General features: G+C 36.5%; 1 protein-coding gene across 2 annotated transcripts in view; it reads left to right on the top strand.

The window, feature by feature from the left end:
• Positions 1-25661, top strand: part of SASH1 (SAM and SH3 domain containing 1) — a 380232-nt gene that overhangs the window by 72697 nt on the left and 281874 nt on the right. The window contains exon 1 of one of the 2 annotated variants that reach the window (XM_074309593.1): positions 22412-22530. The exons of the other annotated variant lie outside the window; for it this stretch is intronic. Within the exon in view, the coding sequence (XP_074165694.1) occupies positions 22510-22530 (21 nt within the window). The 5' untranslated portion in view covers positions 22412-22509. Of the gene's footprint in view, positions 1-22411; positions 22531-25661 lie in introns of those variants that run through there. 2 annotated transcript variants of the gene reach the window in all.

Below are 25661 nucleotides of genomic sequence, written 5' to 3'. Positions count from 1 at the left end.
TCTACAAATATGTTTCTAAGGTTGTCATGTGTCTACTTTCAATTTTCCTGGGCACACGGACCCAGGTATGTATGAGTGCATGTTTTCCAGGTCATGCATAGGTTTCTGAGGATATGGAATCTTTTATTGGAGCTCTTCACAAAATGAGAGGATGCACAAGAGATTCTGGGAATTAATGCCCCTTGTTGGTCTGCTTGAGGAAAAGCTCATATTAGTGATGTATTCTAGTCTGTGATTTATGCTAAGGGGATATCTTCTGATTCTGTGTGTGCAACAAATCCTATTTATGTGGATCAGAAGCCAACTGATGGACTGACATGTACATCTAGCTTCTGGAAGTACCTGTGTCTAAAGAGAATGAGTGGGAGGATGAGGTGACATTTTAAGAAGTTCCTCAATTTGTGATTCATTGACCTAGAGAGCTCCAGAACCCTCTCTATAAATGCAGATCAGTAACTTTATTGCTATTTATTGTCTTAGAGAAATGACTAGAGGCACGGAGAGGCCAGAATCACACAACTAATATGTGTTAAAAGCAGCACTTCAACCCAAGTCTTCCTGACACTGAGATTCTATCAAATATGCCACGCTGCTTCCCATAGGAAACAGGATATAAATATAAAAGTGTTCCTATAAGAAAAAATAACAGGAAGATTAAAACCCAGTCAGGGTTGTCTGGAAAAACTCCCAATAACAACAAAAGGGACTTACAAAAAAAAAGTTATATTGGGGGTCAAAAGAAGATAAAGGTATGGAAAGGATCACTGTTCAGGATAGATAAGACAATGATAAAATTTGACAGAGAGAACGTGGAATGATTCAACTACAATTTTGCTAGGGAGAAGGAGTTTTTTTCTCCAAGAAGAAACTGAGACAAATATAATCATGCTGAGAATGTAAAGAATTTAGCTGAGAGCTCAAGTAGTCAGTCACTTGATCCAAGTTTGAGTCTCAAATGAATCATAATATTTGATAGTTGTATTTTGCTTTAGAATTTAGAATCTGCTTTCTTTTCTTTGTTTCTCATGGCAACTCCAAAGTATATAGTAGATAAAGAAGGTGAGGCACAGGGAGTTTGAGTAATTGACCCAAGGTCACATAGCTAATAAGCAGAAAAACTGGTATTTGAATTCAAGCCTTCTTTTTTTTTTTTTTTAAATTAAAGCTTTTTGTTTCAAAATATATACATGGATAATTTTCAACATTCACCCCTACAAAACCCTGTGTCCTAATTTTCCCCCTCCCTTCTCCCACTCCTTCCCCCAGTAGGCAAGTGATACAATAAATGTTAAACATCTGCAATTCCTCTATACATTTTTCCACAAATATCATGCTGCATAAGAAAAATCAGATCAAAAAGGAAAAAATGAGAAGGAAGACAAATTGCAAGCAAACAGCAATAAAAAAAGTGAAAATACTCTGTTGTGGTCCACATTCAGTTCCCACTGCCCTCTCTCTGGGTTTAGATGGCTTTCTGAAATCCATGCCTTCTAACTGAATCTTTTCTTCTTTCCATTATATCAGGAGGTCATGGAATGATTTGATCTCAGGAAAACAGAACTGAATAATGCACAAAGTTCACAGATTTTCTGAGAGGTCATTTTTTTATTCTCGGATATATGATGCCAGTCCTGTTTTAAAGCTTCCCCTAAATTATTTGCAGCAGGGCAGTTCCTGCCATTTTCAATAGCATTAATAAAGAAACAGCTGTCTCTAAGCAGCAGAGGATAAATGCAAAAATGCTTAACAAGGAGATGAATCCAAGATAAGTGAGAAGAGTAGCCAGGTTCTTTAAATTCCAAGATACTAAAATAATTTAGGGATATTATTGCTCAACTTTGTCAGTAAGATGCTATCAGAACTGGGAGGAGCCTCACTCCCTGCCTTGACACATGGGAGGGGATCTTCCACCTGAAGGCACTGATGTTCTGACTTGTGATTGCTTCTCCCAGACCAGCATTTCTGAAAAGTCCCAACCAAAATGCTCACTAACTTGCCTAGAGTAATCAATTAAAAATTGTAGCAGAGGGTTCTGTGATGAAAGAAGGGTGTGTGCGTGTGTGTGTGTGTGTGTGTGTGTATAAAAAATAATGGTATGGTTTGACAGATAGACAGATATATTTGATAAGGAAGAGTAAGGGACCCAGGATGATACAAGCTGAAAATCTGACTGACTGGCTTCAGTGCCCTGAACCATTATAGAAGAGTTCTCAACTTCACTATGGTTGTTAGCTTGACATTACCACATAAAATCAACAACAACACTTATTAATACTGGATATTAATAAGTAGAGATACATAAATTGTGGGCTTCTTTCCAGGAGAGATCTGTTTTTAAGACCTTTCCTGATTTTACCTTAGTGTAGACAGAGGGAGACTGCTGCCTCAGAGTTCATGCGTATCCTTGTCAGATTATCTACTTTCTCCATTTATATTCTAAGGAGCAACCCAGAACTCCACACAGGGTGAAAACCCAATATACATGAAATGCTTAGCAAACTCTTACATTCTGGCATTTCCAAACAAAAACCATATTGATTCAAGGTATTTCCAAAAGGTATCCCTTTCTTTTTTTTCCCCTTACTGGTTATGGCTAAGTATAATTAGTTGCTTTGTTAATGGTTATTTATGTTAAATCAAATACTCAAGTGGATAGGCTATCTCATCTATTTGAACATTCTTTCTGTGAAGATCCAGGACAGACCCATCCTATGCAATTCTTGTCTATGTCCTCTGAAAAATTTACCAAAAATACCTATCCAATAAGCTAGATGATTTAGAAAGTTTTAATTTTCTCTCCCACCTTGCCATTCTTTGATTTCTTCTGCAATTATAAGAATATTCGTGGGGAAATTCATGCTTTAAAAGGTTAAGGCATTTAACATGAAACAAATCTGTGAGTTTAACTGTGTGGGTTTTTTTTTTCATGGTTTGTTGCTATATATAGAATCCACTATCACTGTTATACTGCTTGAATAGATTTTTAAGAATGAAAAATTTCCTTTTCTGTGTAAGATAGTAAATAAGATTTGGAAATAATGTTATAAGAATGAAGATCACATATTCCTATTCTCATAACATTTCTCTTAGTTTAGTTTTTTATTTTAATATTTTTGTGGTTTGTTATTGATCTTTTCTTTTATTCATAATCATAATTTTTCCTAGTATCCCTTTCCTAACTCTCACAGAACCATCCCAAGTAACAAATAATAGTTTAAGGAAAAAAATAGAAAAAATAAGCAAAATCAGTCAATCTGAATATATATGTAATACATCCCACCTCTGCAAAGGAATGGAATCTCTTCTTTAGGGCCATACATATATCTTGTTATTTTGCAACATTTGCTTTTTAATATTTATATTATCAAAAATTATTTTAAGCACATGATTTCTTGCCTTTGCTTACTTCATTCTATATCAGATTGTCTAAATCTTTCCATGCTTTTCTGTAAATCATTATTTATCATTTTTTATTAATACATTTATTTACCACAATTTGTGTAGCCATTCCTCCTATCAATCAGTACCAATTTTGTTTCTAATTCTTTGCTATCACAAAAGGTGCTACTATTAATATTTTGGTGGATATGGGGAATTTCTTGACTTCCTTGGAGTATAAATCTAGTAGTGGAATCTGAAACACTACTCTTATTTTAAATGAAATTTTAAGCTTTTTTTTTTCTTTGTGAAACAATTCATTGGAGAAAATGTCTTTTAAGCCTAATAACTTCACATTTCAGTAGATACTTAAGTCATTCTCTTTATTATGTCCCCTACATAAATATTTAGATACAGCTTGCCCATTTCTTGGATATTTATACACATGGCAATCAACTCCTAGTTTTCTGCTAGCCTTGTCTTTTATATGAATGACATTTGGCAAGCTTCTAAGAATGCCTCCCTAGAGATTAATGTATCGTGTACATTTTCTACCTTTGAAATTTTTGTCAGGAATCTTTCTGTCTACTATTCAGGTTAAGAAAAGTCAGTAGCTATTCCCTAGATGAAAAACCAGTCCATGCATTTCTGTATGTCTTCTAACCTCAGATTCTCCTTGACATGATATGATGAAACAACCATACTCTTTCATATAATCTGGTCCTCTGAGGAACTTTGGCAGATCATTTTAGCATTTATTTTCTTTTATCATCTCTTTGGTTCTTTAATTTCAGACCCAATTTCTTTTTTATAAAACATGTGTCTGTCTCCTTAGGGAAAAAAAGAGAGAGGTGATCAGAACAGTTTAAGTACCAAGAGAAACCAAAGCAGGGCAATGTGCAGTAAGTGAAAGACATGTCAGGAAAGCTATAACAGGAAGAAAAGAGCAGATTGTACACATTTAGCAGTGTTAGCAAAGAATTTTCAGATACAGGTGACTGAAGCAAATTGCCTGTCAAGAGATTCATTTCATAACTAGACCAGTGATGTAGAACAGCAGCCGCCCAGTGCACATCTATGCCGCTGGACCTTATCTTTAATGGCCCCTGAGCCAGGCTTCAGGAATGACAGTACTACACTCCCAAGTAACATTCACATCCTTTGGGAATGACAGAGAAAGGAGGTTAACTCTGCTTGCCACCCCTTCACGTTGTCACATCCAAACCATCAGTCAAAACACTGAACTGAAAAGGAATAATGGAGGTTGGGAAGAAACTGAAGATAGTGGCTTCTGGGGGATAATTGCGAAGGGGGGATTCGATTTATCTTCAGTATCTTTTCTGCAATAGTTGGTTAAAATCCAAATTGAGAATAATGAGAAGAAAAACTGATACAGAAACCACGAATTCATCATTCTCTACTCAGGAGTCAGCTTTTGAATTAGGAAGTCCAAGAAAATGCACTTGGAAAGTAAGCCACCACCATCCTTATGAGTCTACATGAGTAGAATACAGGTATTCAGATAGTCCTTCCTCTTTGTGGCTTAATCAGGTTTCTACTTGATACATTGCAGCAGCTACTATTTAGTGAGCTGATCCCCAGCCTAACTTAATAGTTACCCTATGCAATGAATATTCTCTCAAAGATAGGATAAATTCTACATACTCTCCCTTATGCTGTTGTGGGACTATGTCTCATTGACCCAAGAGGTCCTACAAAGCTCATCATTGTATGATAGATGGCTCTCACAATGAGAATGGATATGGAAGTGATGTCCTTAATGGGGATTGTGAGATTAAAGGCAAAAGTAATGTCCTTAATGGACACCATGAGATTACAGGCAGAAGCAAAAACATGCTAAATTCAATGTTCCATTTGACCTTCTCCCAACCACTAATAGGCCTATACCCCAAAAAAGATTAAAGAAAGAGTAAATGACTCATATGTAAGAAATATTTAGAGTATTCCTTTTTGAGGTGACAAAGAACAAGAGCACCCATCAATTGAGGGGAATGGCTGAACAAATTATGTGATATTAATTTAATGGAATATTATTGTACAGTGAGAAATGATGAAGGGAATAGTTTCAAAAAAATCTACAGGCTTATATGAAATGATGGAAAGTGAAGTGAGCTAAAAGAAAAGAATACTTTTTACCATATCAACATTATTATTTTTATTTTTCAAGATTTCAAAAAATTAATATGTCTCTACCATTACCCATTTCCTTTACTGATCAAGTTTGTTTAAAAGTCCTCAAAATATATCTACAAAGTCTGGAAAAACAAATTCCCACATTTGCCACATCTGGAAAAAAAAAATGTCTACATGCTAAATGTATCAATTCTGTCTGGAGGCAAATGTATTTCACCTTTAATCTAGATTGGAGGTTTATCATTGCTTTGAGGAATTCTAAAGTCTTTCAAAGTTGTTTTCTTTGTAATGTTATTATCATGTGGATTTTTGTTTGTTTGTTGTTAGGTCTTCTCACTTTACATCAGTTCATAAAGGTCTTCTCAGTTTCCTCTGAAATTGTCTGTTTAACCCATTTCTTATTATATAGTAATATTCCATTACATCTATATAGCACAATTTCATTTATTTTTTTATTGCTGAGGCAATTGGGGTTAAGTGACTTGCCCAGGGTCACACAGCTAGGAAGTGTTAAGTGTCTGAGGTCAAATTTGAAATCAGGTCCTCCTGACTTCAGGGCTGGTGCTCTATCCACTGAGCCACCTAGCTACTCCTATAACACATTTTCTTAAAGCATTTCCCAAAAGGAAGATACCCACTTAATTTCCAGTTTGAGGTTATTATGAAAAGAACTGCTAAAATATTTTTTGTATATATAGATCCTTTTCATTTTTAAAAAATTCTTTGAGGTATTGGTCTAATAGTGATAGAGATACACAGACTGATATCTTTCTCAGCATAGTTCCCAATTGTTTTCTTGAATGCTTGTACCAATTCATAGTTCCACCAACAATGCATTATTTCCCATGGACTTTCCAACATTAGTCATTTTCCTCTTTTGCCATTTTTTTTGGTGATTTCTGTGAAGCAGATGTGAATTGGAATCTCAAAGTTGCTTTAATTGTATATCTCTAATTATTAGTGTTTTAATATATTTTATCATGATTTTTGATAGCTTGGATTTCTTCTTTTGAAACCTATTTGTATGAATAGGCATGTTATTACTGGTCCATTGACTATAGTAACAACAACAAGGGGAAAAAAACTTTGAAAGTATTAAAAATTCTAATCAATGCAATGCCAAAAATGATTCCATAGTACTCATGATAGGACTAACTCATGTTACTCACCAGGTGATTGACTAAGGAGGTAAAATAAGACATATCTTTTAGATATGGTTAATTTGAGAATTTGTTTTGCTTAACTGTATATTTGTTATAAAGATTCTGTTTTTCCTCCTAATTTTTTTTTATTTTTTTCCTCCTAATTTGAAGAATATGGGAGACAGAAGGGGAAGAATATAAGTTAAAAAAGGTCATTGAAGAAAAAATAATTTAATTTTAAGAGAATAGAGGCAAAAGCAATGTTTTTAATGAGCACTGTGATTTATTTCCAATCAAGCTTTCAGATCCATGAAAGCATGAAACCAATGCCCCTGTTTGGCCTTGCTCAGTTTAGGCCATTGTCTGGAATAGAGAGACTAAAGTTGCTGGCTCTAAGGCAAATCCAACCCCTAGCTAAATAGATCCCGGAGACAAAAGCTCTCTAACAATAGCTCAATGAATAGTGTTTGTGTGTTGCTGGGGGTGAGGGTTAAGGGGTTGGAAGTAGGAGGGATCATCAATAAGCCAGGGATGAAGTCACTGGGTAAACAGCCAACTGTAGAAGGGGGGAAAAAAAAAAACAGCACTCCCACTAGAGGAGGGAAAAAAGGTAATGCAAAAGCAAAAGTGTGTGTAAGTTTGTGTGTTAAGAGGTTTATTCTAAATCAGTGGAAAGATGAGAAAAGAAACAGAAAAATCATTTTAAACATCTACAAGGACCATGTCTTATTCTTCTTTGTACCATTCTCAGCACCCAGCAAACAGTGTTCACTTGCCCATGTGATAGATGTGTACAAAAGTATTTGAATGAATGTATGGTTGAATGAAGATATAAACAAATAAGCAAATTATTGTATATCAATTTGGTTTTGTCCTCCAAAAGAGAGAGGGAGGGAGGGAGGGAGGAAGGAAAGGAAGGAAGGAAAGGAAGAAAAGGAAGGAAAGGAAGGAAAGGAAGGAAAGGAAGGAAAGGAAGGAAGGAAGGAAGGAAGGAAGGAAGGAAGGAAGGAAGGAAGGAAGGAAGGAAGGAAGGAAGGAAGGAAGGAAGGAAGGAAGGAAGGAAGGAAGGAAAGGAAGGAAAGGAAGGAAAGGAAGGAAAGGAAGGAAAGGAAGGAAGGAAGGAAGGAAGGAAGGAAGGAAGGAAGGAAGGAAGGAAGGAAGGAAGGAAGGAAGGAAGGAAGGAAGGAAGGAAGGAAGGAAGGAAGGAAGGAAGGAAGGAAGGAAGGAAGGAAGGAAGGAAGGAAGGAAGGAAAGAAGGAAGGAAGGGAAGGAGGGAAGGAGGGAAGGAAGGAAGGAAGGAAGGAAGGAAGGAAGGAAGGAAGGAAGGAAGGAAGGAAGGAAGGAAGGAAGGAAGGAAGGAAGGAAGGAAGGAAGGAAGGGAAGGAAGGAAGGAAGGAAGGAAGGAAGGAAGGAAGGAAGGAAGGAAGGAAGGGAAGGAAGGAAGGAGGGAAGGAAGGGAAGGAAGGAAGGAAGGAAGGAAGGAAGGAAGGAAGGAAGGAAGGAAGGAAGGAAGGAAGGAAGGAAGGAAGGAAGGAAAGGAAGGAAGGAAGGAAGGAAGGAAGGGAAGGAGGGAAGGAGGGAAGGAAGGGAAGGAAGGAAAGGAAGGAAGGAAGGAAGGAAGGAAGGAAGGAAGGAAGGAAGGAAGGAAGGAAGGAAGGAAGGAAGGAAGGAAGGAAGGGAAGGAAGGAAGGAAGGAAAGGAAGGAAGGCTTGTTAGGTGTGTTTAGGGGGAGTTTAAAAAATCATTTACCTGTCTTTCATGTCCAGCTTTCTTGCATTCTTAAGCTCATTTTCTAAATGGTCGTGTCCTGGGGAACCAGAAGGCAGTACTCAGGTTCACTGAACTAGAACCGCATCTTGATACAAACAGACCAGGGACCTGCTGAAAGAGTTATGTACTTGGCAATAACAACACCTCCAGTTCAGACAGAAAGCACATCTGTGCCTCATTGATAATGTAATAACCTACATTACACTTTTGGCGGAGAACACCTGTGCAAGGCCCAACGAGTCAGCCCTGGGCAACCATTTTGATGGAGGTGATATTAACAGCTCTCATTAAAACTGATGACTATAGCTATGCCCAATAGCACTGCTGTAGTGAGGCGTCTGTCAGCATTTTCATTACAAACCTTGATTTTTAGGAGTTTATAGTTCAACCATCAAAACTAGCTTTGCATTGAACTGAAACATAAAAAAAAAAAAAACCCAAAAAACCCCCTCTCATATTAGGAATTGGTTTAAATCTTTTGAATGATTAAACTTAGTGGCTGCATAATCACACATTTCTACATACATTTATTTTGTGTCTTGGATGCTATTATTTCTTTGCCCCAACTTGGATAATTTAAAAGAAATTGTTTCAGTATATCTATTTTGTAAAGTTTTATTTACTTTTGTTTATATATTCTAGAAGATGTAATGTTGATTGAGAAACAACATAGATACATGGAAGATGACTCTTTATAGTGTCAAGAAGACCTTAGTCCAAATCCTTCCTTTCACTTGCTTTATAATAAATCATTTAACATCTCAACGTTTAATCTGTTTAAGAGGAGGAATTTTCCACACTGGAAATTTCAAACTGGGCATCTTTGTCTCCTTTTTTTTTTCCCAGCTAGACCTATGTTTTCATCAGTAAAATGCTCCTGATGAGAAACACCTTGTAATAATACAAATCTTTACCAACTCTGAAATTTATAATCTTAGAGAATTACCTAGAGTACCAAGCAGTTGTCATTTATTTTCTGGTCTCTCTGACTCTATCCACTCTACAATTTGGCCTTGAAAAAGAACCTAGAATCACTTGTGTTAACAAAAAAGGTCTGATAAGTTCACAAGCCTGGGAATTTTTCATGCTTTCTATAGATATCTTGATTAAAAAAAAAAAAATTCAGGGTTGCAAAGAATCTATTCTCTTTGATTTTACAAAGAATCCTGACATTGTGAAATTCAATCCAGGCACAAATTAAGCAGGACTGTCTAGATTTCTGTAATCCCCTTTCCTTTGAATGCACAGCCTCCTTTTAATCATTGCTATAACCTAAATGCATATTTCTCCCAAAAGAATACTTTAAAAATACAAAATGCCATCCTAATCTACATCTATAACTGTTATTTGTTAAAATTCTGGCTTGGGTGAGTATAGTAGAACCAAAAAGATCTGGGTTCAAGTTTTGTCACTGACACATATTGGCAATTACTTAGACTTCCATTGCTCTGAGCAAAACTCAGTCAGATAATTAACAAAGAGTCTGACCTGAATGGGTACAGGGAGGTTTTCACCACAGAAATCACACAAGTCCTTATCTTTATTTCTAATTGGGAGAAGGATAATTCCAATAGATCTTCAACATAGGTCTACATACATATCTGAAGCTTTCTAAATAGTCATCTTTAAAACAAATCCTCTTTATTAAGTAGTTATTGTGACAATTCCCTCTTATATTTCATATAATCCCATTCTTTCCAGAACAGATTCAGTGTTATTCTCTTAATGATCATCCTAGGAATAGGGCTAAGGACTGAGGTGAGGGGGAAAGAATGATTAGGGATTGTAGCTATAGAGTTGAAAGATACCTCAGAGACCATCTAATGAATCACTTTATTTTACAGATAAGGAAACTCAGGCCCAGAAGAATTACTGGACTTGCCCAAGATATCAGAAAGGAAAAGAGATGAGAGGAGAGGGGAAGAGAGGTGAGAAGAGGAGAGGAGAGGAGAGGAAAGGAGAGGGGAGGAGAGGGAAAGTGAGGAGAGAGGAGGGGAAGGGAGGGGAGGGGAAAAGAGAGAGGGGAAGAGAGGGGAGGGGAAATGAGGGATGGAGGAGAAGAGAGGAAAGGGGAAAGGAAAGGGGAAAGGAAAGGGGAAAGGAAAGGGGAAAGGAAAGGGGAAAGGAAAGGGGAAAGGAAAGGGGAAAGGAAAGGGGAAAGGAAAGGGGAAAGGAAAGGAAAGGAAAGGAAAGGAAAGGAGAAAGGAAAGGAGAAAGGAAAGGAGAAAGGAAAGGAGAAAGGAAAGGAGAAAGGAAAGGAAAGGAAAGGAAAGGAAAGGAAAGGAAAGGAAAGGAAAGGAAAGGAAAGGAAAGGAAAGGAAAGGAAAGGAAAGGAGGAAAGGGAAAGGAAAGGAAAGGAAAGGTGAAAAGGGAAAGGAAAAGGGAAAGGGAAAGGAAAGGGGAAAGGAAAGGAAAGGAGAAATATAATGTTCTCTTCTCTAAAATATAACCGTTCTCTGGGAGCAGGTTTCTTGGGGAGCTTCTGGAGGCAGCCTTAGTTTCAGTTCAGGTCAATAACCCCAAATGCAGCCAGGAATTAAAGTCCAGATCCTTTATTTTCCCCTTCAAGTCTTGTCTCCTTCCTTGGACTCAGTTAGCTTTCTTACAGGCCTATCTCTTTCCTTGGTTCCCCAAGAGTTCTTGTCCTTAGTCCTTTGTCTCTGCCAGCTTCAGTCTCTTGTCCTCCCAATGTCCCCAAGCAGTGCAAAGGTGGAAGTTGGAATGACACTTAACTCCTCCACCCAGAGAGTGGGCTTGTGGGGTGCTGACTTGTGAATCTCCCAGAAGTCCAAGAGCAGGCTTTTCCTTTAGTGAGATTGTCAGCTCCTCCTTATATATGCTCTCTTAAAGGTGTGAATCTTGTGGAATTATAGTAAGTACTAAATACATGTAAATTAGAGAATCATTACCTCATCAATTCCACTGAGTATCTTGTTTCAAGTTCTAGCCCATAACATCTCCTGATCAATCATATTGAACCATGCTAAATTAGATATAATTATTGTCTCTATCAATTTCAGTGACTTAGCACCTTGTAAGAATCCTAACATCTCCTGCTTTCTTTTGATTTAGAATATAGGTTGGTCATGACCTCCCTGACTTCTCAAGGAGGTGAGAACCCAAAAAAAGAAGGTGATCACTCCTTCCCTGACTGCTCAAAAAAAAAAGGAAAGACATCATAAAGAAGAGGTGGTCACACCCTCTCTGACTTCTCAGGAAGGGAGATGAAAACACCAAAGGAAATGGGAAATCAAATCAAATTAGCAGGTTTCTGGAGAGGCTCACTCTTAAAACAGGTATACATAAATATCCATCAATATGGGGAGGTATTACACATAATTATATAAATTACATAAGCACATAGTAACATAACACAGGCTAGTAGTGAAATAACATGAATCAACATGAGGAATTATGCATGTCCATAAATCCCAGAAATAGTCCAAAAGGAATCCATTGTCCATTAGTTCATGTGCCAGGAATCCAATGATTCCTGCTGGTTTTCAAGATCTGAAACAGTCTTTATCAACAATTTTTCATCTCAAGGAATCCAATGATTCCTGCTGGTTTTCAAGTCCTGCAGCAGTTTTTATCAACAATTTTTCATCTCAAGGAATCCAATGATTCCTGCTGGTTTTCTAAAGTTATGAATTATTTCTAATAGCTTTTTAGCAGAATCTTTGGGGTTCTCTAAGTATACCATCATATCACCTTCAAAGAGTGATAGTTTGGTTTCCTCATCCTGGTGGTTTTCAAGTCCTGCAACAGTCTTATCTTGTATTAGGGAATCCAATGATTCCTGCTGGTTTTCAAGTCCTGCAATAGTCTTTATCAACAATTTTTCATCTCAAGGAATCCAATGATTCCTACTGGTTTTCAAGATCTGAAACAGTCTTTATCAACAATTTTTCATCTCAAGGAATCCAATGATTCCTGCTGCTTTTCAAGTCCTGCAACAGTCTTCATCAATAATTTTTAAGGTCAAGAAATCCATTGATTCCTGCTGGTTTTCAAGTCCTGCAACAGTCTTATCTTTGTTAGGGAAGCCAATGATTCCTGCTGGTTTTCAAGTCCTGCAACAGTCTTTATCAACAATTTTTTATCTCAAGGAATCCAATGATTCCTGTTAGTTTTCAAGTTTTGCAACAGTCTCATGATTCCTGCTGGTTTTGTTCTTAGGTCTTTTCCTTTTGTTTCCAGATTTTTCTCTTTTTCTGTCTCTATGATGGACAAGGCAAATACGGCTCATTGGCAACCATCTGATTCCTTCTCCATCTATAGAGATACAAGCAAACCCTCTTCCCCAAGCAGTTAACCTATCTGGTCCCTTCCATCCACCACTTTCTTGGTCTCTCCACATCACCTGGTAATTATCTAAAGATAGTGGAGCTGCTCGCACTGGACACTGCCCTTCTGGTGGATTATAAAACCTGTCTGCTGGAGCCAGTGCATCTTAGTCAAAAATTTAAAATTAATGGTATAGAGAACTAAATTTAGAAGTTCTCTAGGGTTACCCATGGCTTTCTTTTGTTTTTGGAGAAGTATTTTAATGTCTTGGTTTCTTCTCTCTACTATTACCTGTCCTTGAGGATTAAAAGGTATGCCAGTGGTATGTAAAATCTTATACTGTGCACAAAAGTGTGCAAAATGTTTAGAAGTATATACAGGTCCATTATCTGTTTTTATTTCTTGTGGCACACCCATAATTGCTAATGCTTGGATAAGAAATTCAGTAACCACTAGGGCTCTCTGTTTTGCTGCCGGCATTGCAAAAGTGAATCCTGAAAAGATATCTACCACAACATAGATAAAAGACAGATGACCAAAAGATTTACAATGGGTCACATCCATTTGCCAGATTTCATTGGTTCTCAAACCATGAGGGTTCTTCCCTGGAAGGAGCATAGGATCATGGAAAGGAAGGCAAGCTGTACAACTTTTTACTATGCTCCTAGCTTCCTCTTTTGTTATTCCAAATTGTAAACATAAGCAGGCTGATGATATTTAAAATGAGATTCTTGGGCTTCCTGAAATAAAGGAGTACTGGCTAACATAGCTGAAAGGCTATCTGCCTTTGAATTTCCATCAAAAATAGGACTTGGAAGTCCACTATGTGAGTGGACATGCAAGATATAAATTTTACCTGGATGCTTTCTCACTTGCTCTAAAGAGCTGATAAATTGTAGAAGCTGCACATTTTATTTGGGCTGTGGCAATTCTTTGTACCACACCTACTGAATAGGCTGAATCAGAAAATATATTTATATCTTCTGGATAATAAGAGCTATCATGATTGCAAATAATTCATTCTCTGGGTGGAGTGAAAAAGAGTCTTGACTACTCTCTTTATGGTTAAATAATGAGAGTATACAGCACAAATATTTTGTTTGGATGCATCTATAAAGATAGTTGATCCTTTAAGAGGAACCTTAGAAACCCTTTTTTCAAAAATCCATCGCCAGTTATTTAATAGCTGGGTTATCTTTAATGGAACCCCTTGTGCAAAATTTGGAGCTGTGGCCAATAAAATTTGTGCTTTAGTATAGAATGTGTATATTTTGTCAGATCTTATCCCAGATAATTGTACTGCTCACTTAATGGCCTTTAATAAAATTCTAGCCATTAGCACTGGGTAAGGAGTGAGGCTTTGGTCTAGTTGTGTTGGGAGGTTCACCCACTCTATCACATTGTCTCCTTGATGAAGGATTGCTGTGGGTACCTCTTTTGTAGCAAAAACTGATATTTCCAGGGATTTTTGAGTGACTCAACCACATTGGATAAAGCCAGTTCAACTTCTCTCAAAGCCTCTTACACTTCTTTTGTAAGCTGATGTGGTGAGTTTAAAGTAGTGTCTCCCCTTAAAATATCACATAGAGGTTGCAATTGATTGGTAGTTAAGCCTAACACTGACGTATCCATTGGATATCTCCTATTAATTTTTGGAAATCATTTAAGGTGTCCAACTTCTCTGTTCTTAAAGAAAGCTTTTGTACTGTGAGTGCCTTAGGATATACTTCATATCCGAAATATTGAAAAGGAGCATGCCTTTGAATTTTTTTCAGTAGCTATATGCAGTTTGTAGTTTCTTAGTGTTTCTATGTTCTTTTGTAGACATGCTTCTAACATTTGTTCCTCAGGTGCACACCCCAAAATATCATCCATATAATGTAACAATATTACTTTTGGAAATACTTTTCTTACTGGAGCAAGAGCAGCAGCAACATACATTTGGCACATAAGAGGGCTATTTTTCATTCCCTGTGGCAAAACTGTCCATTCATATTTTTTACAAGGCTCAGCTAAATTAATACTAGGCACTGAAAAAGACAAATCTTTTCATATCCTCCTTATCTAGAGGGATAGAATAGAAACAATCCTTAATGTCTATAACCCAAAGATACCATTGTCTAGGCAATTGAGTAGGAGATGGAAGTCTAGGCTGAAGAGTTCCCATAGTTTCCATCTGTTCATTTACTCCTCTTAGATCAGTCAACATCCACCATTTTCCAGATTTCTTTTTTACAACAAATACTGGGGAATTCCAAGGACTTAGAGAAGGTTGTAAGTGTCCTTAGTCAAATAATAATACCTGAATTTTATCACTTCTTAAGGGCCACTGTTCTACCCACACTGGTGTGTCAGTTTTCCACTGAAATCAGAATCCTGTCTGTCCCATGTTCGGTGCCAAAATGTAATGTTCTCTAAAATATAATTGTTCTCTGGGAGCAGGTTTCTTGGGGAGCTTTTGGAGGCAGCCTTAGTTTCATTCAGTTCAATAACCCCAAATGCAGCCAGGAATTAAAGTCCAGATCCTTTATTTTCCCCTTCAAGTCTTGTCTCCTTCCTTGGGCTCAGTTAGCTTTCTTACAGGCCTATCTCTTTCCTTGGTTCCCCAAGAGTTCTTGTCCTTAGTCCTTTGTCTCTGCCAGCCTTAGCCTCTTGTCCTCCCAATGTCCCCAAGCAGTGCAAAGGTGGAAGTTGGAATGACACTTGACTCCTCCACCCAGAGAGTGGGCTTGTGGGGTGCTGACTTGTGAATCTCCCAGAAGTCCAAGAGCAGGCTTTTCCTTTAGTGAGATTGTCAGCTCCTCCTTATATATGCTCTCTTAAAGGTGTGAATCTTATGGAATTATAGTAAGTACTAAATACATGTAAATTAGAGAATCATTACCTCATCAATTCCACTGAGTATCTTGTTTCAAGTTCTAGCCCATAACATCTCCTGATCAATCATACTGAACCATGCTAAATTAGATAATTATTGTCTCTATCAATTTCAGTGACTTAGCACCTTGTAAGAATCCTAACAGAGAAAGGAAAGGAGAAAAGAAAGGAAAGGGAAGGAGAAAGGAAAGAAAAAAGAGGGAGTGCTATGGTCTGGTCTAGCTCCTCTTGTCAGGCTCAGAATAAGTCCTTGTCAGAATAAGGAAAGGTCCTGGCCCCACATGTGGACGCCAATTGTAGCGTGCTGTCGTCTCCAGAAGCTGCTGGATCACTCTCTGGGAAGAGATCTTCTGTGTCTACTCAAATCTCTCAGACAGATTCTTCTTCCTGTAGTGAACCGTTGTCTCCAGGTAGTTGCTGTTAACTCTTGTCCAGAGAAGTGACTTCCCTTCCTGCAGAGAGCCGACTTCCCTTCCTGCAGAGAGCTGCGTCAAGCCAGATGTAATGCAGAGACTTCTCCTCTTTAACTCTTGTCCTTCTCCAGTCCAATCTGCTCTCCAGGCCCAATGTTGCCTCTTTTATCCTCCCAGAGAATGGGCGTGGGATAATGCAAGGGCTTCTGGGAAGAACCACTTCAGCCAATGAGCTTGCTCCTTCTATCAAGTCAACCTGAGTTCTCACCTTGTAATTGTCCAGACAACCTGAATTCTCACCTTGTCACTGTCCAGACAACCTGAGTTCTCACCTAGTAATCCTAACAAGGGAGGAAGGGAGAGAAGAAAAATTTGAATCTGGTAAAGGAAGAGAAATGAAGAGAGCATACTAAGACAAATGTCACTCACTTCCAAATTCTTAGGATAGGCCTGGTATATTTATATATATGTTCTAACTTACTGACTGATGTTTCTATTTAAGAAGCATTATCAATGAATTCTGTGAAAGGAAGGTGAATATATGTTAATGACTTGATGAAAAATGAATAATCAAATTAATAATTCATTAGTCAAAGAGTCAAATTCAGAATGTGTCAAGTTAATGCAACAGGGCATTATATTGTCATTAAGAATGACAAGTATGAGGAATTTGCCAAAATAAAAAGAGGTCCAACCAAAGTCATTCAAAGTGAAAAGTAGATTTTAAAATGATGTGTGAACACTGAATTATGTAAAAGATTTGTTTGTAAATCATAATGATAAGAAAAGGCTGTAGAGTTCACTGTTATTGCTGCTTTTAATGTTACAGATGTTTCCTTTTTGCTAATGATATTGATTAAATTCACAATAAAAATATTAATGGCCAATTTTCTTTGCATAGCAGGTAAACTCCTTGAGAACAAAGAAGGCTTTTTCTTTCATGCTTGTATTCCCAGTGCTTAGTACCTTGCTTTATAGTTGCTTGATAGGATAATAGAAGAATAGCTGAAAGAGACTTTAGTAGTCCTTTTGTTCAATCCTCTTTTCTAAAAATGATGAAATTGAAGTCCAAGGAAAATAAATGACTCAGTCAAGCTCATACACAGGCCAGAGAGGGAAAAATGGAACTTTCCTCTGCTTCTAAAGTCAATGTTCCTTGATGCTTGTTGGATTTGATTGGTATATAAACTAGAATCCGTTGCTTCTATTTGTGCAATCTTCACTGATGGATCAGTAATCTGAGAATAACCTTTCAATGCTTTGAAAGGATTAGTATGCAATTGTTTTGAAAATGAGACAAGTGAAAAGAGGGATAGAAGTAGAGAGGTCTTCTGGAGTAGGTGCACTTGGGAAGAAGCCCACCTCAAATTGAAACCACAATGCTACATGGACAGAGTGGGTGTATACTCTGAATTTCTAGTCCTCAGGTAAAACTCTAGTTGTTCCATCTTAGTTTTAGCTCTATTGTGAAATAACAGACACTTCAAATGGATAATCATCAGTTGATTCACTGGAGAAGTCAATCAATTGTCATTGAAAACAAAATTGTTAATGATATTCCCTCACATCCTCCCCATGCAAATTGTCTTCTTTATTGGGGCTTCTTGAATTTCCACTCTTGATCCCTTTTTGCCCAAAAAATATTTATGCAAACCCAGGTATTTTGTCATATAAAATAAGTATACAAATCAAACATACTGATAATAAATCATATTTTTTGCAATCTCCACATTCAGTTATGTGACCCCATATGGGGTTGTGACCCACAGCTTAAGAAGCTTTGCTCAATATCATACACACACATGAAAATCTTGACTCCCAAACCAAAGGTATATTACATGGCTATAAAATGTCTTAGATATTTATTTCAACCCTCATGGGAGAGTTTGGGGGATCAGATGTAATGAAAATAACAGCATATGTAGTGGAAATGAAAAATCAAATCAGCTGCTTCTTGGTTGCTAAATTTGGCCAAATTGTGATTGTGGATGGCAGCAGATGTTTCTGTTTCCTTTTTACTATTTTTCAAATCACAGATATTTATTTTCCATTGTAAAATTCTAAGTCTTTGAAAAGTCATTTCTTGAGGCTACATCATTAAGATTATTGCATCACATGTTCCCTACCTGGGTGACTTCACTTGAAAACTATAACTCTCTCTTGCTTCTTCATTATTTTGAATTCAAATTGAGACTAATTTTTTAAACCAGGCCCCTCTTTTCATTTTGATTTTGGGTCTAGACTTTGCAGTTTTTCTAAAATCAGAATTATATCCAAACCTTCCAGAAGAATACTAATGATAATTAAATTTTGCAAGGATATAATTTCAGAGTAATTACTTCCTCTTCACAAATGGATTTTATTGATTATCTTTTCATATTTTTCTAAGCCTGATATCAGAGAAAATGCCTTGAATTTAGAGTCAGAAAATCTGGAATTGAGCCTTGACTAATGAATGCCAATTGTGTGAGCTTAGAAAAGTTGCTTAACCTCTACTCAATTTCTTCATTTATAAAATGAGTAAAATACTTATATATGCTATAGGTTATTTTAGGATAAAATAAAGTAATATGGGCAAAGCACTGGATACTCAGAAGATTTTATGTAACCTGGAACAGAGATAGAATCTGTGATTTTTCTGAACTCAGAATTCTAGTGAGGAAATTCTCTCTGCCAATTCAAATTGGCATTTTCTTTTTTTTGTTGTTTGTTTGTTTTGTTTTGAGTTTTGTTTTGGGTTTTTTTTTTTTTTTTTTGAAAGGTGTTTGGAGATAAGTGATTTGCCCAGGATAATACAGCTGGTAAATGTTAAATGTCTGGGACTAGATTTGAACTCAGGTCTTCCTGATTCTAGAGATGGTATTCTATCTATTATGCCATCTAGTTGCCCCTCATATTGGCATTTGCTTACAATTTATACTCTTAGAAAATTGCCAAAATCTCTGAGAGGTTAATTAAATAACTTTCCCAGGATCACACAGCGAACATCAGAAGTGGACCTGGAACCAGAATGATTTGGACTAATGGGTGTCAGTTTTCTCATCTGCAAAATGGGGATAATAATATCACCTACTTCAAATAGTTCTGAGGTTAAAATAAGAAAATTTGTCAAGACTCTTTGTATACCTTGAAATGCTATAATAGTGAGGTTGTGTCATTATTACTGTTGCTACTTTTACTGATCATTCTTTTCATCTTTTATTTCAATGGAGTTCAGATAGAAAATCACTACTTGGCTATGATTCTTTTATATTTAATATTATGTGGACTGATAATTAGATAACTGTTTTTATGAAATTGAATAAAATTATTGAAATATATCAGGGGCAGCTAGGTGGCGCAGTGGATAGAGCACCAGCCTTGAATTCAGGAGGACCAGAGAGTTCAAATCTGGTCTCAGACATTTAACACTTCCTAGCTGTGTGACCCTGGGCAAGTCACTTAACCCCAGCCTCAGGGGGGGAAAAAAAAAAGAAAGAAAGAAATATATCTAGAAGCATCTTTAAGGTAAAAAAAAAAAAAAAAGAAAAGAAAAGAAAAGAAAAAAAAAGAAATATATCTAGAAGCATCTTTAAGGTAATTCCAGTAACACAGAGGATCATGGGATTGAATATGTACCCTTTGTTGAAAATTATTTTGATTTCTTCAACCAAGTCTCTATATTTTCAAAATTTTTCTGAAATGGCAACTTCTATTAAAATAGTGGATTAGGCTTTATTCTTATTGTTGTTGTTGTTGCTGCTGCAATTATTGTTGTTTTTATATGTCTGGCCCAGGATCACATAGCTTTTATGTGCTAGAAGTAGCGTTGGAACTTAGATCTCCTTGACTTCACGTGCAGCCCTCAATCTATCCACTTACTTTGAATAATGCACACTTTGAAATTCAGGAACAATCCCATTATTACAAATATCAGGAAACACTCATGCTGTTTTGCTCTATGAAATATATGCTATGTAATACTCCTTGCAGAGTGGAGACATTGGTCATTGAATATTGCATACAATGTTAGATGTAATCAGTCTATTAGGTGGTTTTATTTAAACATTTTTTCCTCTTTCTTCTTTAATCTTTGTTACAATGGAAAGCTTGAATTGCTAAAGGGATAAGAATATTTTTGGTATAAATACAATGATAAAAATCAACAATTTTAAAATTAAAGAAAATATTACATTGCTGATGATTACTGGCATTTATCTATCCCTTTAACATTACAAAATCACTTTATATATCTTATTTAATTTGGATCTCACAACAACCCTATGAGAAAGGTACTATATATTTATCTTACAGATGAAGAAACTGAGGTTCAAAGGGGTGAAGCCCTATTTTACAACTAGTCAATTCCTGGGGCAAGATTTCAAATCAGATACTTCTGCTTCAATGTTCAACAACATATACTACTATTGGAGGACATGACATCTATCAATATTGATTATCTTGCTATAAATTAAAATAAGAAAATATAAAGAAGGATTGGTTAGAAATATATCTCACATGATTTCCATGGAAAAGCAAATAAAGGAAAAGGCAAAATTGATTTCCTAGCATTCTTTTTTTTTCTCAGTAATATTTTATTTTTCCAAATACATGTAAAGATACTTTTCAACATTCCTTTTATGTAAGATTCTGTATTCTAAATTTTTTCACTTTCCTTTCCTTACCTCCCCCTCTTCAAGACAGCAAGCAATCTGATTTAAGTTATGCATCCAGCATCATTTTAAATATATTTTAATTTTTGTCATGTTGAAAAAGAAAAATCAGAACAAAAGGGGAAAAAGAAACAGGAGAAAAAAAGCAAGCAAACAAACAAAAGCTGAAAATACTTTGATTCACATTCAGTCTCCATAGTTTTCTCTTTCTCTCTGGATGCATTTTCCATTCCATGCCTATTAGAATTGCCTTCAATCACTACATTGCTAAAAAGAGTTAAGTCTATCCATTACAACTGATCATCACATAATCTTCTACCATTTTCAAAGATAACAAAAAACAGGGGGCAGCTAGGTGGTGCAGTGGATAGAGCACCAGCCTTGAATTCAGGAGGACCAGAGTTCAAATTTGGTCTCAGACACTTAACACTTCCTAGCTGTGTGACCCTGGGTAAGTCACTTAACCCCAGCCTCAGAAAAAAAAGAAGATAACATAACAAAAAACAGCACTTTGTGGGATAGTCGCTCATTTTGCCTTTATAGTACTTACTCAGAAAGGCAAAAATATCATTATGAAGATCACCATAACACATTCATCATCATCATCTATCCCAGAAAGACAAAGAAACAGGGAAACTCTATGAATACCTCCACAAAATTTTCTGAATTAAATCAACATATACACTAACAGAGTTCATTGCTCAGGATCATTCAATTGCATATAATATTTTCAGCCATAGTTAGGTTTTTTAATGAATAAAATTATGAAACAAAAGCCCATCTTTTTAACCTGATCTCAGAGGAGTTAAACCTAAAAATCATTCAAAAGGCAGTGGAGAGGTGCTAGCTGGACATGAATAGACAGCAATAATTAAACAAGGAATGGCCCAGGAAAAGTAATGTAAATGTTATCATCAGAGGAATTTATTATTGGGGGAAAAAAAGGTTGCAGCAACCAATGATGAGAGCGAGAGAATGCTGATAGACGAGGAGCCTGAATGCTTTATCACTATGTTCAAAACCAAAGGCTAAGAGCCCCCAGCATGTTGGCAAAACTCCCTATATTGGATTTATAGGAAAACATAAACAAGAGGCCTATAGGAAAGATGAGTTACAATCCACCTTGTTAGAAAATGTCCAAGTCAGTGAGATCAAAGTAAAAATCTTGTTCCATATACCAAATTTACACCATTGATCCCAGTAGAGAAAGAACTCTTTGAGAACTATACAGTCATGCATTTACAAACACTAATTTAAGAACATTAGGCCTATCATGTTAAATTAATTTCTGAACATTGCTATGAGGAAGTCTTGGAATAGTCTACCTTTAGTCTTCTTTGAGGCAAGAAAACAATGAATCAGAGCTACATTATTTTAATTTGAAAACTAACTATATTCGATTAATCAAGCACACCACTGGGACTGATTTGAATGAAGGAACTTTTTAATCACTTTTTAACATTTTTAAGAAAGTTCAATTTTATTTTTAAACTTGTTGGGATATATCTCCCAACCCTGATTTAAAGCCTGAGAACCTAAGGAGGAAAAAATGCCTTTTCTGTCAAGGGATTATATTGTACATTAAGTATTTGGAATGAACCCCAGATAGGCCTCAGGAAGCAGTTACTACATCTCAACTTATCATCCCAACAGCGATTTGTTTTTAAAGTTGATAATCCCCAGGGCTATAATAGTGTCCCACATCTGCCATGAATTGAAAACAGATCCACATTAAAAAGCATTACATCAGTATTGTAGATTCATTAGAACTGAGTCAATGGGAAGTTAAAGTACATTTCTACGTATGGCCCGATAGGAACACAAGCAATTCATTTCATGGAGGAGCAAGACTGCCCGGTACGTAGATTATACATTTTCATTCTAAACTCTGCTTTATGCCTGGTTTTTTGACATTTTAACAGAGACATCCAGAAGTGGGGCTACCCTGGGACACAGGTATGAAACTATTCAAATATCTAAGGGTCTCTTAGAACTAATAGGTCAAAAGCATGAGACAGAACTCTAACTTCAGTCCCAGTCGATCAGTCAAATTTGTTTCTGCATTATCATAATGGCTTTTGGTTTTTTTTTCCCCCCTAGGAAAATGCTTGTTTTAATTATTTATATAATATATTCTTCAAGCAATTAAAATATTCAGATAAGCAGGAAAACCATATCATTGTTAAAATCAAAGCCTTTCTAGCTACCTTTAAACTATTTCTGCATTTGCTAGCAGTTGTGGGCGTATCTAGACCAGTGTAGTTAAGGTCAGGGACCAGAAAAGGGATAGCATTAAGTGATTTGTATTCGCTAATTAATCACCAACAATGGTTTTCTTAAATGGTTGCTGGACACTTCTGATTATATTTCCACTGTGTTTGAAATGTGTTTTGAAATAAGACAATTGCAGTGGTCTGTGTTTTTTTAATAAGAGAAGAGAAAAAAAAGAAAAGAAAAATTTACAGTAAATTAAGTTAAAGAAAAACTCCTGGAGAAAATCTGGCCACCTATAAAAGATATTAATCAGTGTAAACTCTAGACCAACTGAAAAAGTACCAGTAGCTTTGGTACCCTCTTTCTTCCAGGATCCTTGAAAGGCAGTATGATTTTATAGAAAGTGCTGGACCTGGACTCTGCAAGAACTGAGTTCAAATCCTGCTTCAGATATTTAGCTTTGTGGTTCTGAGCAGGTTATTAGTCTTACAGAATGGCAGTTTCCTTGTCTATAAAAATAAGAATAGCAACAACTTCCAGGAATTGTTGAGAGGATAAGCAGAGAAATGTATATGCTTTGTAATTCTGAAAATGCTACTATATTTATTAGCGTAACTTCAGGGCTAGGTATCAGCTACAAAGGCAGCTTTTTTGGTTCATTTAGAATCAAGCAGTTGTACCAGATGAGGAAGATTTTCCAATCTTAGCAATACTGTCTAGAGTTTATCAGTTCTGTGGTGTTAATGACAGTCAAAATGCTGTTCTTAAATGTGAACTTTTTATTAACAAGTCACCCCAAGAGTCTTGAGAATCCTAGAAAAGCTCATAAAGAAAACCTATCAATTTAGTCTTTCTCAGTGCCTTTTCATTTTATTTGGATCTGTCCTAGAAAAAGGAAGGAAGGAAGGAAGGAAGGAAGGAAGGAAGGAAGGAAGGAAGGAAGGAAGGAAGGAAGGAAGGAAGGAAGGAAGGAAGGAAGGAAGGAAGGAAGGAAGGAAGGAAGGAAGGAAGGAAGGAAGGAAGGAAGGAAGGAAGGAAAGAAGGAAGGAAGGAAGGAAGGAAGGAAGGAAGGAAGGAAGGAAGGAAGGAAGGAAGGAAGGAAGGAAGGAAGGAAGGAAGGAAGGAAGGAAGGAAGGAAGGAAGGAAGGAAGGAAGGATAGATAGCAGGGAGGGAAGGAGGAAGAAAGGGAGGAAGAAAGAAAAAAGAAATAAAAGGAAAAGAAAAGAAAAGAAGACAGAAAAAGATTCCAACAGCACAAAGGCTGTTCTCACTACACGTGTTTCTCTTGTTTTCAGAAGGGGAAAAAATACATTCAGATTCAGAGCAAGACTTTTGGCTGGTAATATTTTCAGTCCAAGTGCCAAAATGCGGTTCTAACTTGACTGGTTGCCGACAATTCTTGAAAGGGGGAAGGTTCCTCAAATGCCAAGATTTGACTCCATGCTGTGTCATGGGACTCTGCCCTCTTAATCCTAACAAGACAGAGGTTTCTTTTGAAGGATTAGTAGCACATTCTGTTTTTCCAGCTAGAGGACAAAATGAAATTTATTGATCAAATTAGGCGGGAGAGAGAATTTGGAAACATAAACAGCCCAACTCCTCTTAAGAATAGAATCATGTGATATCTTCTATTAGGTGTGATGGCTGTTTGAATCTTTAACTCTGAAGACATATTATGAATTAGTGTTGATTGGTATCCAGATTGGGAATATGGGTAAACATATCTGTACATTTCTATATCCATAATATACCAACTACTCCTTCTCTGATCTTCTTCTTGTCATCAAAAATGGTCTTTTTATTTTAAAAAGTCACCTTATGCCTCTTAAAAATGTTACTGCTCATTCTATTTTTTTTTTTTTGCATATTTATTTGCTTATGTGTTTTATCTTCCCGGCTAGATTATAAATTTTTCCAGGTCCTGATTTTTTCTTTATCTTTGTATCTTCTCAGTGCCTAAAATAGTATCTCATACATACTAGGTACCTCCTTAATGTTTAATATATTTGAATTTGGTTTTGGTTGAATGTTTTATCAGCTGAAAAATAAATAGTTCTCTACTAGAGAAGAATGTCCTTCCATTTCTGAAATATTTGGGTTACTTAAGTAGTTTTCTGCCCAGAAATACTAGTAGAAAAATGTGATAAGGAGACCTAGATTAAAGTCCTACCTCATTTATTGTGTGACTGTGAATTATCTGAGTTTCAACTTCCTAATCTTAATTTACCTGCCTCAGTTTCTTCACAGTGATATTAAGATGTTAATATTTCTCTCTTTTACTAAATATTGTGAAAAGCATATGGTAGAAATGGGTTAGAATCCCTCAATCCTAATCATATTTTTCAAGCTATTAAGCATTTCAAGCTTTGGATACACAGGGAAAGAGAAGGAAAAGACCAGTACTGCAGAGAGCATTGCAGAGCAAATGTAATCTATACAGAAGTGAGGAAGTAAGAACAGGAGGGACCACTTCCTCGTTTCCTTAGCCACGGCTGTCTTCACCTTACTCTTATCCCCAGTGAACTTTTTCAAGTTCTTCAACTTGATAAATGCACTTAAAATTTTCATCAAGATACCTAGCCTCTTAATAATCTAGAAAACTTAAAGAACATTTTTCTCTACCCTATCTAAAATATTATGTGGGGGGGGAGGAGAGAGAGGGAGAGAGGGAGAGAGAGAGAGAGAGAGAGAGAGAGAGAGAGAGAGAGAGAGAGAGAGAGAGAGAGAGAGAGAGAGAGAGAGAGAGAGAGAGAGAGAGAATGGGAGAAGGGGG

The sequence above is a fragment of the Sminthopsis crassicaudata genome, chromosome 4 (genome assembly GCF_048593235.1).
Source record: "Sminthopsis crassicaudata isolate SCR6 chromosome 4, ASM4859323v1, whole genome shotgun sequence".
NCBI classification, from domain to species: Eukaryota; Metazoa; Chordata; class Mammalia; order Dasyuromorphia; family Dasyuridae; genus Sminthopsis; species Sminthopsis crassicaudata.
Note: the sequence above shows the minus strand (reverse complement) of the source record. Positions and strands in the feature narration are given on the sequence as shown.